Here is a 17238-nt window from a genome sequence, read left to right as displayed (position 1 = left end):
TGAATCTTCTTCAGGAAGAATGTCGAGTTATAACTTATATAACGAAAATTTGAGAGTGGCATTTGATGGTTCCTTGAACACAAAAGTTTTCTCGCAAATAGAGGAGGGTTATATACCTTTTATAGAAAATCACAAAACAAATAGTTTCAACCGTCAGACCAACTTTGTAGCGAATAACTTTTTATCAAAGAATATTAATGGTCAACACCCACAGCGCAGTGCTAAGGATTTGTGTCTAAATACAATTAATACGTTCCACAAAGATACTGATATTGCTTCATATTATAACCTTTCATCCAACAAAGCATATTTTATAGACTCTATCATGGAAAAAAAATATTGCGAGAGTAAAAATGAAGGAACTGAGAGTGATATATTTGACCTATCCAGCTATTTCTTCTTAGAAGCTAACTGCTTGTCACGAGAGCACAATGAACCAGATATGATAATTTAAACTTGCAAGGAGCGATTAACTTTCCCAGCTTAAATGTAAAGCTAACCTGCTGATATTTTTTAGAGTTTAATGCTATTATTACAGTTATTTTCTGTACTGTTAGTAATAAAAGTACCACTGGGCAGGTTTGTGAATAACCTAACAGTGTTCGCATATAAGCATTTAATAAGTAACGCCAGCACTCATATTTCTAAGTCCTTCAAATATACTTATATAGAGGGAAAATGGAGGAAAACTTAAGAAATGGGGGGGGAGCCTGAAAAGGTTTAAAAAGTCAAAGAGGAAACTTTAAGGCAATAACGAAGCATTTGAAGAAATGAGATCCTTGTCAAATTTATTATAAAGAACTGTTAACGTTATAAAGCTCGTAAGGCAAATCAACATTGAGTAACTTTAAAGAGGCTAAAGCAGCCGCTTGTTCACTTGTCTTTTTGTTGGAATAATAACCACCACTGGTGTAAAATTCTCCTTTGAAACTCAGTAACGTAAAAAATTTTCTGTAGGCAGAAAGGTCATAATAAAATGTAATGGATAAATACATATGCCTTATCTAACCGTAGGAGATTATCGTAAAGGGTGCAGTATTTGGGTTTTTCTGGCCAGGCTAGGGATTGCTTTTGCGAGTATTCCCAGAGCACTGAATCAGTTAGTAGTTAGAATAAATTGTAGAGTAGAAATAATACAGATACGAAATTTTGGCGAGATATTAGCACGGCGCAAACTTTTTCGATCGAAAGGTACCTCGAGTATGTTAATTCTATAGCCCCTGCGACTACTTAAATTAGAGAAGCTCCATAGAACAGGAAGAAGGTGCCAAACTACCAAAGCTCAAATAAATGGCTGTCCAAAGTAGTATACAGTGATTGAAGCCCGCATCTAGAGTCCTCTTTATAATGCACAGGAAGGCCAAAAAGTTCACTATTATAAAGATTAGGTGAAAGGAGAATAGGCAAACATATACGACACCACACCAAAGTTCTTGAGAATTGGCAGCAGAGGACAACTTGCCTTTCAGAATTTTATCCGGTGCAAAGTGCAGCAGGTGCTGAAGATTAAATTTTATATTTCCGAGGTCCTGGCCGTACTGGAGCGCCTAGAACTATATAAGTCAGGAAACCCCACGGGCGGGGTGCTAAAGGAAGGAGGTCCGTACAAGTTTTATATACTCCCGAGCATTATCCAAAGGATTAGCCGTAGTTTTCCCAAAGGAAAATATCGAAGGATTCCATTGGGCAGCCCTAGCAAGCATTACAGACGCGCACCCTGTTTTCTGCTTGACCGCCGCAATGTCGTCGTAAACCGCAATGTCCAGCGAGGCGCCACTAATATATATCAACGACAATCAAATATAAATCACGTTATACCTGATAAAAACGACGTAAGAATAGATTGTGCTACTTACTTCGCAATGACAGGAATCCGTACGCTGTCCGCCACTGCCTTAATATAGTCATAGTGCACTGGTTCACGTGGCCTTTCTGTAACAAATCTGCAAGAAAAGTAAAGTACACTAAGAAAAGAGTGGATCGTTGGGGGCAACCTCCCATGGACAGCTACGGCTGCAACGCCTGTCCCCTCTATAAGCTGGGCAAGAGTTACTGTCTCTGCAATTGTAGGTAAAAGTCTAATTTTACAAGTGATGGGAAGAGTAACATTCCTCACAAGGCTAGTCAAAATCTAAAGAAAATATTAGCAAGTGATTACATAATTAAATAATAGTACCTCTTTGACAAGATCTGGCTTAGTAAGCAAAGAGGAGCCCATTCCACCCTAAGCGATATAAAACTTCACTCTAAAAAAAATAAACCACTGTTGCGAAGTAGTACAGAAACGGAGAAATGCTTAGGGCATCCCATGTTAACATCGATACCTGCAACGTCCTTCGAGCTAAGTGAGTTTTTATAAAATAAACAATAACACAATAAGATTCAAGGTTATATTCAAAATCATTACACCAGCTGAGCAGCCTTTACAGCACGCAGGGGATTAGAGGTACCCTAATTGTAATTTTAAGAATATATTATATATCATAAGTTATTTTATAACCAGTTGCAAAATAACGTTGTTTTTTTCTCTTCCACAAGTTTGAAAAACAACTTCGGAATTATGAACGTATTCTACAGTCCCAAGGGTTTCTTAATATGAATTTAAGGTAAAACGGATTGAAAATATTTAAAATTAATAAAGAGAACCATTTACCGTTCTAACACATTTCTCCAACTTATAATCTATTGTTTCCTCAGTATAAACAAGGTCGGCACCTTTCTATCCGTGAATTTATAGTAAAGCAGAGGTAGTTATCTTATCCATACCTGCAAAGCGAGAAGTCTCATAGGCAGACGGCCAACCCGTACCATTGGAGCGAGGATAAGCTTATCTACATATAAAGTGTGGCACTTGGCTGTCATACCCGAGAAGAAAAGTTTGAAAGTATTACTTCAAGCTAACCTACCTACATGAAAAGGTGTATTGCTTGCGGCGTGCCAGTCACCCATGGCGCAGGATTTTCTGGGCACTAGTTCTTGACCTTAATAATACCGTCAGTTTCGATGTATTCCTAAAAATTGAATTTTACACGATGACGAGGCGGTGGTATATGCAGTTGGTTTTTGAAAACAATTGCATTTATTACTTTTTTAAATAGCTGCAGATAAAATTAAAGATTCAGTTTTAAAGAGTAATTTTTATATCAACTTAGATGTAGCTGTTTATCTCGCCCTTGCAACCATGTGTTTAGTTTATGAGTGGTTTCCTGGGAAAGTCGTATTCAATGGAGACAAATTTTAATATGAGGTAGGTGTTAAAAACATGGTTCTAACACGTATTTCTTTTTGAGTCACTATCTGGCTTTTTATGAGTATCCTAACATATGGCGGAGGTTGTATATAATTTTAAACCTTAAACAAATTTAATATTCATTGTTATTACGTTTCTGTAATTAATCTGCTTTATAACAAAGTTAGTAAAAAATATTATCATATTCAGTACTATCCTTAATTTATAGTTACGCTTTATTTAGCACTATTGATTTTAGTATTTGCCCTTTTGCGCATTTTTAAGAGTTTAATTGTTATTATTTTTTTTATTATTTTGTATAATTCAATTGAAGTTAGTTGAATAACTTAATATAGATGTATATATACTTTTTTTGTAGTATTGATCATTGCCTACTTTAAACTTTTAAAGAGACTGCTATAAAATTTTGGATTTGGATTTATGAGTACGTGTTATCTGTAAGAGACGCTATTCTCAGTAGATAGGGACCAAGCGAATAGGCTACAAATATGCCATTGGGGACGTTTTTTACGTTACATACTCCAAAAAAAAAAAGTGAAGGGAGTTTCGTGTTTTTAAGTTGGCATCTTTCTGATAACATTTCTAAAGACTAAAAGATTTAGTTAAGCGAGATGTAGTTCGCTTAATTTGGGCAAAAAGTACTGTAAACAACCTTAAGATTTTTTTTTTGGCTCACCTTTGTCAATCCGGCGTTTGCCTTTTTCCAAAGTGTTACCTATACCTTTGAATTGACCAAATAAGTTGAAAAGAATGTTATTAAAAGCGAAGTTTGGTAAGTTTAAAAATATTAGTCTCAGAATCTAGAACTATATAGAGTAATATGCTGGCTGTGAACTAAGGCGTTATACTAAAGATAACCGTAATCCCTGTATAACTAAAAGAGCAAATTTAAGAAAAGAGTCTTTAAAGCTAACAAAAATGCTGTTGTGTACGCTGTTTGAAATTTTTTTTTTTTAACGTTAATAAGGAACTTTAAGAATTACATAGGAATATAGGGTCAAACTTTAGAAAAAGTCATTTTTAACCTACGTAAGTTTTGATAAAAGCAAGAAAGCAACAAGTTTTAAAAAGCTTTAGTTGATACCTAAAGCTAATTAACGAGCTCTGACGGTTATATTACGTGCAGTAATTTATTGGGTACGTTTATATCCGAGAATAATACAATTTCAGCGATTACAGAGTAGTAAGCTAACCGCACACTGGCAAGGAGACTATTGAAGTGGGCAACGCATAACGTGGGTGTATGAAATAATAATTTTGTAACCTTTAACCCGCGGTTAGCAACCTGAAAAATTCAAGAAGACACGCAGTTCTTATATAAGGTGAGCGGCTTTAAGGTGGTTAATTTATATGTTTTAAAGGGTAGAATTGTATTTACTACCCAAACATTTAAAATTATGTATCCATCTATTGTAAAACAAAAGTTGCTACTAGATTGTAATAGCGGAAAATCAGAAAGAATATTGATTTTTTGCTCCTTTCAGATAAGGTGACCTTCTATTAATTTATTTATAAATGACGCTTCCTGGTGCTCGATCGAATTAACAACTTTTAATACACACCAACTCTCCCACAGGTTTTTAGCGTCCACGAGTACAAGTAAAATTATATCCTAACATGTGTCCATGTTCAATTTAGGTCCCCAACTTAGCTTTCAACCGTCATGCTGAGTACGTCCCGCGGACGGAGGTATTGTGCGCAACTCGTAAGTGAGTTCATCCGCTAAAAGGCGATTTCCGTTCTTAGAGGGCACTGGCTTCATTTTTAAATATTGTGGTCAGCAGCTCGATCCATAGTTCGTGGTGAAGTGTATCATTGCGCTCAAATTAAAAAACGCAGCAGTTTGTTTTGTCCCGCTTGAAGCGAGGACGTTATTGCGGTAAGTCGTAGGCCAGGCAAAAGATGCATATGTCATAATTAGCCGAGTGCACAACACATAAAGCCTTCGCTTATTGCGCAACGAAACTTTACTTTTGCTGCACAACAGAGGATATAGCATCTGGGTCGCTACCTTAACCTTCGCCCCCCGTAAATTACGTGTGCAAGCCGCGACAGTTAAGACTCTATAAAGACTTCTAGGTATTTCGCCTGAGAAGATGAAGGAACTTTCATGCCATTAAAAGCTAATGGAGGCGGCAGCGCATGGTGTGCCTTCGTTATAAAAAGCACCTTGCTTTTTGCAGCGTTAATGGAGAGGTCCCCTTGACGACACCAGCTAGCAAGCGCGTCAAGATAAAATTGTAAGCGCTGACATAGCAAAACGGCTGACTTTGCGGGTGAATAAATAATCGTCTTATCGGGTAATCGGCGACCCACGTGTGAGGGTGGACGGAATGAAGAATGACGCTCGTGTAGAGCGCAAAAAGCAGCGGTGACAAAAGAGTCTTGCGGATTCAGCTGTAAGATAGCGAGGTGACGACTGGGTAGCGCCTATTAAGGCCCTCTTTTAGGCGTTTTTTTCTAAAAATATAGGAAACTCAAATTATCTTTCCTACTGTTAGCTTAATTATGAATTTTTGATTATTAACCAATAAAAACAAAGCTATATCCAACCCTCAGAGCCTTTACTTAATTTCTCACGGCCATGAGAAAAAAGTTTTTGGTTTCAATAACATAATATAAATTACATAACTAGACTAAGATTTAATAATGGTACTTTCAGAACTTTGTTTGTAGGGAAGTTGTATACGTAACCGCTAGACCAGAAAAATGCGAGTTGGCGCCGATGGAATCGAACCCGAGACCTTGTGATTGCGCGACAATGCTTCAACCTCTGAGCTGCGGTGACAACTCACTTTCAGTCGATAAATTACGTATAAGACAATTTTTGTTAGGTACTAATAATAGGCGTTCTCGTATTTTTTACCGTCAAGCTATTAATAACTTACTCAACGATAGACTAAGTTTAATAAAATTTGTGTTGTGTACATTTAAACCTTTAAGGCTTTACAAAGTATTATTCTTTTAAAGTATAAATTCATCCGACTCGTTTACCCATTGTCCTCGGCCTGGGTGTAGCTGCGTAGTGTATCAGGATTTTTGTTGGTAGAGAAGTTGTATACAAAAAAATTACCAGACCAGAAATAACGCGAGTTACTGCCAACGGGAATCGAATCCACTACCTTGAGATTTTGAAATTGCGCGACAATGCTCTAACCCTCTGAACTACGTTGACAACTCACGTCTTCGATCGACAATTTGCGTTTACACCTTTTTATAGTGCCCCTTGACACTGGCCCTAGCTCCTCTCACCTAAGTATTTGTTAGATACCTATACGGTTGCCTTTGTGCAAGTTTAATGCACCTAGCACGTAAAGCAGTACACTTACGGTCGCTTGTTAGTCTATTTTTATCTTAAAGCTTGAATATTTGCTTTTTGTTTCTTTGTAATAGACTTTACAACACTATATGGCCAGCGCTCTCTTAACTTTTAAAGGTTATTTATAATACACCGAAAGTGTCTAAACTAACACTCGCGTTTATAAACAAGCTTGCAATAGAGTTAACTTAAATTTGAAGGCTGTTGACCGTTTGCACTATACTGTGAGCTTCTTTGCTCAAAAAAAAACGAAAATTAGTTGTAAAAAAAACGATGAGAGCCATAGAGAAAGTTGCAGTCTTATTAAAGCTTTAATAATATTTAAACGTTATAACCATGCAAATAAACTTCACTTTCGAAAAGTGCAGTCACTGCCGAAATCTTTTTATTACAGTTCTAAAGAGCAGTGCAAAACTAATTTATGTAATGTCTACGAGCGAAAAGTACTTATTTTTTGGTCACTTTATTGACCGTTATTTTACTCTTAACCTTAAGTTATATTACTAGACGATAGATTTACTGAAAGTGTATGCCCAATTGTCGAAGCCAGAGCTTAGTGCTCTTGTTACGCTAACAGCTTTAGTTGGTTACGCAATGGCGCCGGGAGAGCACTCTCTTCCGAACATGTTTTATTCGGCGGTCGGGACTGCTATGTGCATCTCTTCGGCGAACGTCTTAAATCAATGGTTGTTTAATACTTTTATAAAAGAAAGTAGCAAAATAATATAGTTCTATTGCACTTGAGAATTCCAAAATGTGCATGTTTACATAACTCTTTAATTAGGATGGAAGTCCCTTTTGATGCTCAAATGTCTCGAACGAAAAACAGACCATTGGTAGTAACTCTGACCTAACGCACTTTGCTTTTAATATTGTACGAACACAACAGGTCCGCTGCGCCCTAACCCCTTTCCATGCTTTTAACTACGGCGTAACTCTGGGCGCCTTTGGGACAGGAATTCTTTGCGTCAAACTTAATAGCCTCGTAGTAAGAGTCCTGCCTCTCATTATAAGTAGAAGTAGTATCACGCTTTACTTAGGCGGCTCTGGGCTTCGGAAACATAATTCTTTACTCCTTCTTTTATACAGCCTCTAAAAGACTGCACGTCGTAAACACATGGATAGGCGCGGTGGTTGGCGCAATCCCTCCCATGATGGGCTGGGCCGCTTGCACGGTTTATGGATGCGTAAATATATATATACCTATATTGGTTGCTAAGAACGTCCTGCACTACATAAAGGGAAACCTCGAGGATGGAGCTTGGCTACTTGGTACGTTACTCTATGTCTGGCAGTTTCCCCACTTTAATTCACTCAGCTGGAACCTCCGGAAAGATTACGGTAGAGCTGGGCAAGTGTTCTACTTACTTGTGGCTCCTTGTTTTCGCAACCTCGTACTTCCGGTAGGTACCAGATGATGTCGGTAATTGATCCGGCCCTTTCGAAGCGGGTAGCCATCCGGCACACTCTGATGCTCTTTCCGGTGTGCGGGTTGTGCGTTTACTGCGGTCTCACCGAGTGGAAGTTCTTAATAACATCATTCGCAATAAATACAGTTTTGGTAATATTAACGCTGTAGAATTTAGTACCCATCTTTCAAGCTACCAATAATAGTTATACCATAGTTGGAGCTTCTTCCAATGTGCAACTAAGAAAACGGGGAGAAGGCTGTTCTTTGTTTCCATCATACACCTTCCAGCTCTTCTCTGCTTGCTTATGCTGCACAAAAAGGTTTTTTTCTGGGCTAAATGGTATGTTATACTCTCTACTAGTCGTGCATCGAACAGAAAAGGAAACCGCTCTCCTTAATTCCCACGACATGCGAACACGAAATTTCTTGAGAAGTTTGCGGGCCTGAGCACGGTTGCAGAGAGGCGATGGAGCGCAAGGAGAAGACACAATAAACGTGGAGTTGCAGAGGTTTTTATTATCGGATGAAGTTTACTCATCCCACAAGTTTGGTGATCTTTCCAATGGCAACTGTTCTTTCTGTTGTAAAATAAGCTGGAGATTAGAATTAAAAGATAGGGCAGAGCGGCTACTTTCATCTCTTAGAGTAATCCTTCCAAGTGAGGGAAAGTCTTTAAACGTTTCTACGCAGACCCTCCCATCAGTTTGCAGGCGTACCATAACCATTTCATCGCTTCTCGCGAACTTGGGGAACATGTGCTTCTTGTTAAGCTCCCCTTTATCATCGACTTTCCCTATTATTTTCTAGCAGCAGTGAAATGCTAAAAGCTCCAATGCGTACCACGACGAGGGCCACCGTACCAAGAGCGTAGCGTTCTCAATCAAAGCGTGGCAGTGCAGGACACAAGTATAGCCTCCAGGTGAGAGCCAATGAGCCCTTACAGCGGAGTGACGGGGTTACAAAATAATTCATACCGGAAGTGACGATGCCCCCTTCCAAGTTCATAAAGCGAACAACGGCGTCAAACTTCTCGATGGCCGGACAGAGATGGGAGCTTTCGCATAAGACATGACCCGGATGCACGTCCTGCGCCAGATATATGTAAAAGTCTCCCCGCCACCTCCGCCTTGAAAAGTACTCACGTCCTCTTCTGCGCCTTTAATCTTCAGCTTGAGACTGCATCCGGAAGGCGCTACTTCCGCCTCTTCCTCGTCAATAACAATCTGCTGCACTTCGACCACAATCTGGTGAATAGTTTAGAAAGTAATGGAACCAAGCTACCAAAAAAAACTCACTTTGTTCGGCATCAGCGTGTACTTCTTTCCCAGCTGAATCATGCCGGAATCGAGTTTCCCGGCTATAATGACGCCCATATCTTTGTATTTGTCCAGAATAGGAAGTCTTACTGGGGCATTGTGCTGCCGTGGGATGGGCTTCATGCGATCAAGAAACTGCAGAAGCGAGGGACCCCTGCGCTTAACTAATTCCAAAAGCGACTGGAGGGATTATTAAATAAAAATACTTGTAAGCTGGAAAAAAACCCTCTGGCAAAGGATCCTTAAGATTTGCGCCCGTGAGTCCAGAACAGGGAATAAAGTACGCTGTGCAGGTAATAGTGTAATAGTACAAGCCGGTTATAGGTAGACAGTTCATAAAAGTAATATTAATAGCTTTGTGAACCATTTCTACCGTTCACGTAACCAAACTTCTTCAGAAATGGTACAAGTTTTTCTAAAATTTCATTATACCTAACGTAAGGTTGTAAATCCAGCTGTCAAGATTAACACGAAAAGTAAAGCCAACCGTTGACTACTCCACTCCACAGAGATATCGTCCATTTTATTAACTAGCACCACCATAAAACGTACCCCCGCCGTTTTTGCCAGCAATGCGTGCTCTCTAGTTTGGCCGTCCCTCTCGAAACCCGCTTCAAACTCGCCTCTACGTGCAGAAATAACCAAAATCCCTATACAGTAGGTAAGTTAAAAAAAAATAAAACAAATGCAAGTTTAATAAAGTGTGCCAATGTCTGCCTGGGATACACCCGAAATCATTTGTGAGATGTACAAGTTATGGCCGGGTGCATCCAAGATGGTAAATTTCTTCACACAAAGATTAAATGGGATAACTAAACAATTATTAATAAATACTTTGTTTTCTGTGCAAAAGTGTGCTCTCCCGACTTCTACCGTTTTGCCCTTTTCCCGTTCTTCCTCGTTAGTATCTTTTGCAAAGAGCAATTTAATAATATGTTATTTAATAAATATATATAGTAAGGCTAACCCAGAGCCCAGGAGAGATACCAGCTTTCTCTTCCAATTAATTTGGCGTCAGCAGCGTACTTGGCGAGTGTCCGAGCATCGACTTGCCCAGTCAAAACCCTATAAAAAGGGTTAAAATATTAAGATTGTTTAAATAATTAAAAGTTTACATCAGATGCCCCCCTATTGTAGATTTTCCGGCATCAACGTGCCCTATAATTATGACGTTAAGGTGCTCTTTTTCTGCTTTTGAAATCTGTTGAAACTTATGTGTGCTGTTGACTTCTTTTTCGGGGTGCATATCGCTATTCAATGAAACTAAAAGCGGAAGTTAAATGTTATTATAAAGCTTATATAATGCTTTACCACAAGACAACTTTTCGCCGATTCCGTTTATAATATCAGACTCTTTAATATAAATAACAGTGTTAAACAGTAAAAACATTCAATAAAACAGTAGGTATACAAAAAAAGAAACCTTTTTTATTAACAACTTCTACGGTTTCATTGTTTTCAATGGTTGAAGTTGATGTAAATTTCTTAGAAAAATCCGGAAAAGTAGTTGAGGTTGCAGCAGAAGGAGAAGAAGGAAAGCCTGAACTTGGTGAAGAGCCAGAGGAGGCGTCGATGTTATATGTAAGCTCTGAGGACATGGAAGCGGAAGTCTCAATTTTGTAGTACAAGAAGCAGACTAAATCACTATTTAAAGATTACGTCTTATGAGAAAACAGCATGCAGTTTTGAAAAGCTATTGGGTAGGAGTGTTCCAGTCGTGTTTTATAGCACTTTCGGTGGGCTTCTCTATTTATCAAGTTTCTTGTTTCTGTTTAAATTACGCAATCAACGTAATTTCTTTGCGCGTAGTCGGTTTTAATGTTAGTAAACCTCTGATTTTATTTTAAAGCTGACTTGTATTATACTGTTACTAGGTCATGAATCCATCGCAATGGTATATGGCAGTAGAATAATATTATATAACTTACAAGAAACCTGGAAACCAATTTTTATTATAGCAATTTAGAAAATTTTTTAATTCCGAAAATTAGACAACATATACTGCACTAACAAATATTTATAATATACTTTAACATTTCTTGAACGCTTTACTAGTTAACACGAAAATAATAAAACTAAGACAACATGTAAGCTCACTATTGTCTCGAAAAAGTCGCAGAAACGCCTTATTCGAAAGATGCGTTATTTTGTTTAAAAAAAATTTCTTCTTTGCGTTTACTTTTTCAAAAGATCAGCACTAAAGATCTGAAGCTTACTATGCATGTTATTAAAGCGTTATTAAAAACCTAAATTTTATTATTATTTTCTATACGTCATTAAGGCTAACCACCACAATAATTGTATTCATAATTAAATTTAATTCGTAGAGTAAAGAAGTCTAGGTTTTAGCGATACAGTTTCCCTTGCTTAGTATGGCATGTAATGAAAGCAAAATCTGAAATAGAGCCTAATTGATGATAAAATATATTCAATTAGTTATATTTACACCTTGTATAAAGTTCCTATCAAAATATCAAAATACGGATCTAGATAAAAAGGAAACTCTGTTTGATGGGTATTTTACCGCTGTCAAATAATCTTTATTAGTGTTTATAGTCTAATTGCCTTAAAATGAATACAGACAAGTTTAACTAGTATTCCCGCTTAGACTACGCAATTAAGAAATTTAATAAGTAAAAGGAGCAACTTGAACGACAAGCTGCTTCTGTAAGAATGCATGTTAAAGTCTAAACTTACTTATGCATCTTCCACTTAATTGTATTCTTCTATGAGCCACTTGTATAGGCTACAAATATGTAAAATAATTTTTTCGACTGTGTTATTCCTAGCATGCACACCAATGCGTTCTATTACAGAACTCGTTGCTTAACATGTTTTTTAACTTCCGTTAGAGCAGATCGCACTTATTGGTTTTAATTACCTATTTCTTCCCCTAAAGAAATCTAGTAAAAGGTTACCGAGGCGGTGACCACATCTAACATCCTGAAAGGTTAAGAGGTGTCCCGAACGTTATAAACTCCAGTATATCAGCAATGTTCCGGGATGATGATAGGAAAAAGTTATTAACACAGAACTCCTTACTGTAACCTTTATTGCTTTTCCTGTGCACATGCAGTATTCCTTTTCCTATCGAGTTTCTTTAGCCTCCTATACGTTGACAACACTGCCATATTTGTTAAATTAACTGAATTAGCTATTAAATCTGTGCAGACCTATCTTTATATACTTGAAAATTAGTTTGCATAATGGAAAACCACGATAAACCCCACCAAAAGCTTATTTCAAGAAAGAGAAGAAAGGGAACTATTAAAGCTCTGACGCTATTGCAAATATACATCCTTTTATAGACTGTAATCTTAACTGAAAGCCTCATAAATTATCTTGTTAAAAAAAAAGAATTAAGAATACAACTTGTTTATCTCCTCTTATATGCAAAAGAAGTATGAATCTTAGTAATAATTTAAAGCTATAATAGGACCTACTAATAGTTACGCATCTGCCTCATACTCCTACTGCACATTCTCGACTTTGCATATAAACAGACTTCAGATTTTTCTAAACGATATCCTTATATTGTCTACAGGTGCACCTTTGGTTTGTGCGAAAACCCAACTATTACATCATAAATGTAATTGGACCTCTTTTGCTTTATCTTAATTGAAAACGTTTACTTAATATGAAAAGCACCACAACAAATTAATAATTAACGCCTTGAACTATATTTCCGCACATTTTTCAAAATTAAACGACCTGACTACCTTTATATTATCTTAGAATGCGAGTATTGTAAGTCGCTTTATTACTTCGCGTTTTTCCTGTTTTAAAACAGACCAGCGAGAGTAGGTTAGTTGGTAGAATACCAATTGAAGTTAGCAGGTAAAGAATTAAAATAAAGACAGTGGTAAATCAGGAATTGTTAACTATTGTAAAGGTGACGGATAGTTAATAAAATGGTGTAATTCATGAAATATTTCATGTCCTCTAAACGCTACGTTAGGCGGCAGGAAAAAATTTGCTAAGGTAACGAGTATTAACATCACCTTTCAAAAAAAAATAACCTTTCTTAAAGGAAAAAAAGGAAGGAAAGTTGTGTGCGGTATTGTCAGTATTACGCCATTATTGAAAAAAATATATTTTAAGCATCCATTTATCTAAATAGACGCATGAATATAAAGGAATAAGGAATTCTCCACTTTATAAGTTTCTTCTTCTCCAAAACGCGCAAGTGAGCACATATTTTTTCTTATTGACGCAAACGCCTTCGTGGAACCAAAAGATATCCTTCCAAGTTAGGTTCTAAAGGGAATTAAAGAATTAAAAAAGTTAACCAAGTCTCTTAAGTGTATATATATTATTTATAAAAGTTTAAGTAAACCAGTATATAACCAAAGGAGGTTTAACGGAAAAATATCACGTTAACCTCATGAATACATTCTTTGATCTCTCCTGGAAGTGGGCAAGTTTCAGTAAGAACTTCGTTATCCACGTAGTAGGGGTTTTTCACTTTTGCCCACATATAAAGTGGCTCCTTTGAAGATTCTTTATTATACTTTTGCAGTAGCTTGTTGCTAACCCTACAACTTTTTAGATAATCAATCTGCAGTAATTCTACTTTTTGTCAAGCTTCATACTCAGGAGCTAGTTCAGCAGTGTTTTGAACTGAAACGGATAGATTTACCGTATTTTTAGCCTTCTCGCTTTCTTTCGGTATCAATATATTGTGGGTTGTTGGGCCGGAAGTTCCAAGCATATCCTGCCCGCACCCCTTGAGTGTATAGGGAGGGCCAGTAGCCTAATAAAATTTGTGGAAGATAACTAAAATTAAAATTTTTCGTTTATAATATAAAACTACTATTTCGTGTACAAGTTTCTCATAATTTAGAGACAGCTCAAATCTAAAGTGAAAGTAGTATTAGAAATCTATAATCTGTAACGAATTACTATTTAACGTATATTGCCTTTCATATCTTGTTTCAAGATATAAAACTTCGCGTATGAAGCGATAAGAAGTAAACGATATTTGAGTTGTGCCTCTGTCTGCGACAGTGTTCAATAAAAATTTGTAGCTAAAAGTTACATTTGTTTAAAACAAAACCAAACTGAACGTTTTATGAAATAGTATTTAATTGATATATAAAGGCATAATAAATAAGATTTTCACTATAAACCGCTTTGGTTAGGGTTATACCCGTTTTAAGGTATACAACTAAGTGAGCAACCAAAACCCTCTTTTTCCAGGAAAAACCTCCATAAATCCACTTTTTAAATTTTAAAGTTTAACTAAGGGTAACTGTTTATTAGCTGACTTTTTTCTACCTAATTCAATAGTTCTATTAAATATTGTTTATAATAACCGCAAAAAGCACTAATACAATGACTTTTACAATTCTATTATAAAAATTTCAAAACGAAACAACACCTAATAAGTATCGACTAACTTTGTGCTTTCTCACACAAAAAAAATTGTTTATGCCACTTATAAATTTGTGAAGAGAGACTACAAAAAGAATGTAATTATTTATTTAAGGTTTAGTGTTTCTCTAAAACGGGGTATATCATTATAACTTAATGTTAATATAGCTAAGACTAATAGCAGGTTTAAATAATAGCGTGAAAAAAGAATAACCATGGCTCGTTTGAAAGAGAAGACACCAGCGTTAAGCTTGGCAAAAAACAGCCATGAGTTTCGCCAAAGGAGATCGATCCGCCTTCAGCTTTAGCTATTTTGCTTGACTTTCTTCCCAATTCTTCTGGGCTCTATGTTTTAAGTTATTTAGACTAATCTGAACATTAACTATAAAAAAAAAATTGTAAAAGCTTAGCTAAATTTTAGTAGTGGAAAGATAGGTGTATTAATAGTTCCAATTAAGCTTGTGTTTTGGGTCATTAAAATTTGAAAAAGATTGTTATAACTTGGCTTGTGGCTAGAAAGGTAAATTTGAGGCTTTCAGTTGTATCTTAGAAAACAAACTAGTTTACCTTAACGCTTTGGCATTACTTTTTTGACTTAAAATTAACTTCCAGTTAGAGTAACAGTATTAAATGAAAACTTGGCACAGATTTTTAGTTATTATAAAATTTTGAAAAGAATAAATTTTTAATTGTTATAAATATTTTACAGTCTTTACATATACCTTTATAATTTTATAAGTATAAATAAGAAAAAGAAAATTTCACTTGCTAAAAAAGATTAACAACCAGTTAGATTAAATATTAGTGTATCCCCCTATATTTGTGTTTCAATAGGAAAGCAAAATTAACGAAATATAATAACGAAAAAGAGTATTACCCTGGCAACATAAACTGTATATTTAGTTGAAAACATTTTTTTTTAACCTACACTCTCTTAACAACCTCATAAGTTTAAACTTAACCTTATTAATTCGCATTAGATTATTAGCAAAAAAAATAAGTACAAGGATACCCTTTCACCGTTTTCTAGTGAAGCAAAAACGTAACTCGGCTTTTGTTTCGTAGCGATGCTCTTTCACATTAAATATTAAGCATGCGATTAACCTACCCAAAATGAGGACTTTTTTACTACAAAAGTTTTTTTTACAAAAACTGAAGTCATCGTTAAGAATGGTTACGTCAGTTTGTATTAGGATAATTCATTTTTCTTTGCAAAAATCATGCTTAAACTTCCTGCTAACTTTAATAAGAAAAAAACTTTAAAAAGTATTTCGTATTTATGTTGTTATGAGAAAGACGCATGATTTAATAGCTTTATTGTTTTAAAGTATGCTAAAAGTAATATTACTCTAGTGGCAATAGTGTAACTCAAGCACTGCAAAAAAGGTTACTTATATAAACTGGTTATTCAAAATTCTCTGCTAATTTAAGTTCTACTTTTACTTGATATTTACACAATAGTTTTATAGTAATTACAAGAATAGCAAAATTCTATTGGTAAATATGCATGTAATGTATATCAACTATGCGAAATTCGCTTATTTTATAAAGCATTACGTTTGACTTGAATTCAACAATTAGCGTTTAAAAATTATAAGTTTATAGATTAAAAGTATATAAAATCTTCCTTTAAAATTCTAATAACTTCTTAAAAAAATAAAATGCCAGTTTATATTTAAATGTATTTTTACTTGATATATTTGAAGATCGCATAATTTAATGCTGCAGCCTTCATGCCCAACCTCCCAAGATCTGGAGGTAATTCCACGAGAAGTTGAAACGTAAACTGGTAAAGGCGGGAGTACTTCAAGAGTCACAAGATAATCATAACTAGGTGGCGTATCGCTTAATTTGACCTTTCCTGGTATTTAAAAAAGTAAAACGTTATATACAAATTTAAGATAAAGAGGAAACCTAAATGGACCAAAATGGCAACAATGTCAGAATCATCCGTATATATATCAGATCCAAAAAGCTATATCAACTGAAATTCATTATTATATAATGTGTAAAGCTTCCATTAAATGTACCAAGCAATTAACAACTTTTGGATTAGAGGAAACTATATACTTTGATGAAACAAAAACCTCCAACTTTTCGCCAACTTGCCTTGACAAGTCGGGAAGAAGCTCCCCTGGTAAATAAGCCCATCGCTCTTAGAAGCGCAATGTTGCAAATATAATAAAAATAATACTACAGTGTAAAATATTAGTACTAAGTGGCTCCCGCGAATATGTCGTTAACGAATTAGAGCAGCTTAAAGCTGTTTCACAGTTAACATGTTCGTTCATTGTATAAGTCTCAATTACTATATAAAAGCAATAACTTAAAATACCCGTTAGTGAAGGAAATAACAGTGACAGCGGTTCTCGCAAAAAGGCCTAACCCAATTAGGGAGAGACTTAATTGGGTTGCCTTAATCACTTTATTTTACTAGTAAATTTTTGTTAAACCTTATAGAATTAGTAAAATTTTCAAAATGGATTTACTATTTGTAAAGCCTAATTTTCCAACCCAGCGGTCTGTTGACAGTTCCGAATTTTCCAGAACATGTTAAAATCAGCACGGG

General features: G+C 35.9%; 4 protein-coding genes across 7 annotated transcripts; 1 reads left to right on the top strand and 3 right to left on the bottom strand.

The window, feature by feature from the left end:
• Positions 1 to 791: 791 nt before the first annotated feature.
• Positions 792 to 5012, bottom strand: LOC135121437 (tRNA-dihydrouridine(20) synthase [NAD(P)+]-like). The gene is made up of 16 exons (XM_064045765.1): positions 4925 to 5012; positions 2907 to 2981; positions 2767 to 2855; positions 2647 to 2719; positions 2501 to 2589; positions 2408 to 2451; positions 2281 to 2341; positions 2177 to 2224; positions 1995 to 2131; positions 1857 to 1943; positions 1608 to 1776; positions 1426 to 1547; positions 1277 to 1372; positions 1144 to 1226; positions 1010 to 1091; positions 792 to 951 (listed from the first exon to the last, which is right to left on the bottom strand). The coding sequence occupies exons 1-16, from the start codon at positions 5010 to 5012 to the stop codon at positions 792 to 794; spliced, it is 1503 nt and encodes a 500-aa protein (XP_063901835.1).
• Positions 5013 to 6530: 1518 nt separating this feature from the next.
• On the top strand, positions 6531 to 8605 carry LOC135121435 (protoheme IX farnesyltransferase, mitochondrial-like). 2 transcript variants are annotated; one of them, XM_064045762.1, is made up of 11 exons: positions 6531 to 6587; positions 6644 to 6686; positions 6741 to 7012; positions 7077 to 7255; positions 7354 to 7405; positions 7459 to 7557; positions 7610 to 7744; positions 7811 to 7920; positions 7977 to 8130; positions 8184 to 8300; positions 8357 to 8605. In XM_064045762.1, exons 1-11 carry the CDS (start codon positions 6549 to 6551, stop codon positions 8408 to 8410), a joined length of 1254 nt encoding a protein of 417 aa, XP_063901832.1. In that variant the 5' UTR covers positions 6531 to 6548; the 3' UTR covers positions 8411 to 8605. The 2 variants fall into 2 exon arrangements, with proteins under 2 accessions (XP_063901832.1, XP_063901833.1); XM_064045763.1 differs by lacking the exons at positions 6531 to 6587; positions 6644 to 6686 and having other exon boundaries at positions 6953 to 7012; positions 7065 to 7255; positions 7610 to 7920.
• Positions 8481 to 10925, bottom strand: LOC135121434 (eukaryotic peptide chain release factor GTP-binding subunit ERF3B-like). Of its 3 annotated transcripts, none has more exons than XM_064045759.1 (15): positions 10720 to 10925; positions 10608 to 10649; positions 10412 to 10559; positions 10264 to 10361; positions 10131 to 10204; positions 10004 to 10082; positions 9784 to 9946; positions 9661 to 9728; positions 9503 to 9581; positions 9276 to 9450; positions 9123 to 9224; positions 8955 to 9066; positions 8841 to 8893; positions 8612 to 8783; positions 8481 to 8558 (listed from the first exon to the last, which is right to left on the bottom strand). In XM_064045759.1, the coding sequence occupies exons 1-15, from the start codon at positions 10892 to 10894 to the stop codon at positions 8515 to 8517; spliced, it is 1584 nt and encodes a 527-aa protein (XP_063901829.1). In that variant the 5' UTR covers positions 10895 to 10925; the 3' UTR covers positions 8481 to 8514. The 3 variants fall into 3 exon arrangements, with proteins under 3 accessions (XP_063901829.1, XP_063901831.1, XP_063901830.1); XM_064045761.1 differs by having other exon boundaries at positions 10412 to 10546; positions 10720 to 10739; XM_064045760.1 differs by lacking the exon at positions 8481 to 8558 and having other exon boundaries at positions 8612 to 8773; positions 8821 to 8893.
• A 2526-nt stretch (positions 10926 to 13451) lies between these two features.
• LOC135121436 (uncharacterized) lies at positions 13452 to 16980 on the bottom strand. Its single transcript, XM_064045764.1, has 10 exons — positions 16885 to 16980; positions 16700 to 16824; positions 16584 to 16644; positions 16361 to 16530; positions 14884 to 15014; positions 14216 to 14323; positions 14110 to 14152; positions 13889 to 14049; positions 13678 to 13837; positions 13452 to 13553 (listed from the first exon to the last, which is right to left on the bottom strand). Exons 1-10 carry the CDS (start codon positions 16958 to 16960, stop codon positions 13452 to 13454), a joined length of 1137 nt encoding a protein of 378 aa, XP_063901834.1. The 5' UTR covers positions 16961 to 16980.
• Between the last annotated feature and the right edge of the window lie 258 nt (positions 16981 to 17238).

The sequence above is a fragment of the Zophobas morio genome, unplaced genomic scaffold, assembly GCF_036711695.1.
Source record: "Zophobas morio isolate AGI-343-1 ecotype UQ-CSIRO unplaced genomic scaffold, CSIRO_AGI_Zmor_V1 ptg000582l, whole genome shotgun sequence".
NCBI lineage: Eukaryota > Metazoa > Arthropoda > Insecta > Coleoptera > Tenebrionidae > Zophobas > Zophobas morio.
This window is presented reverse-complemented; position numbering and strand designations above follow the sequence as displayed.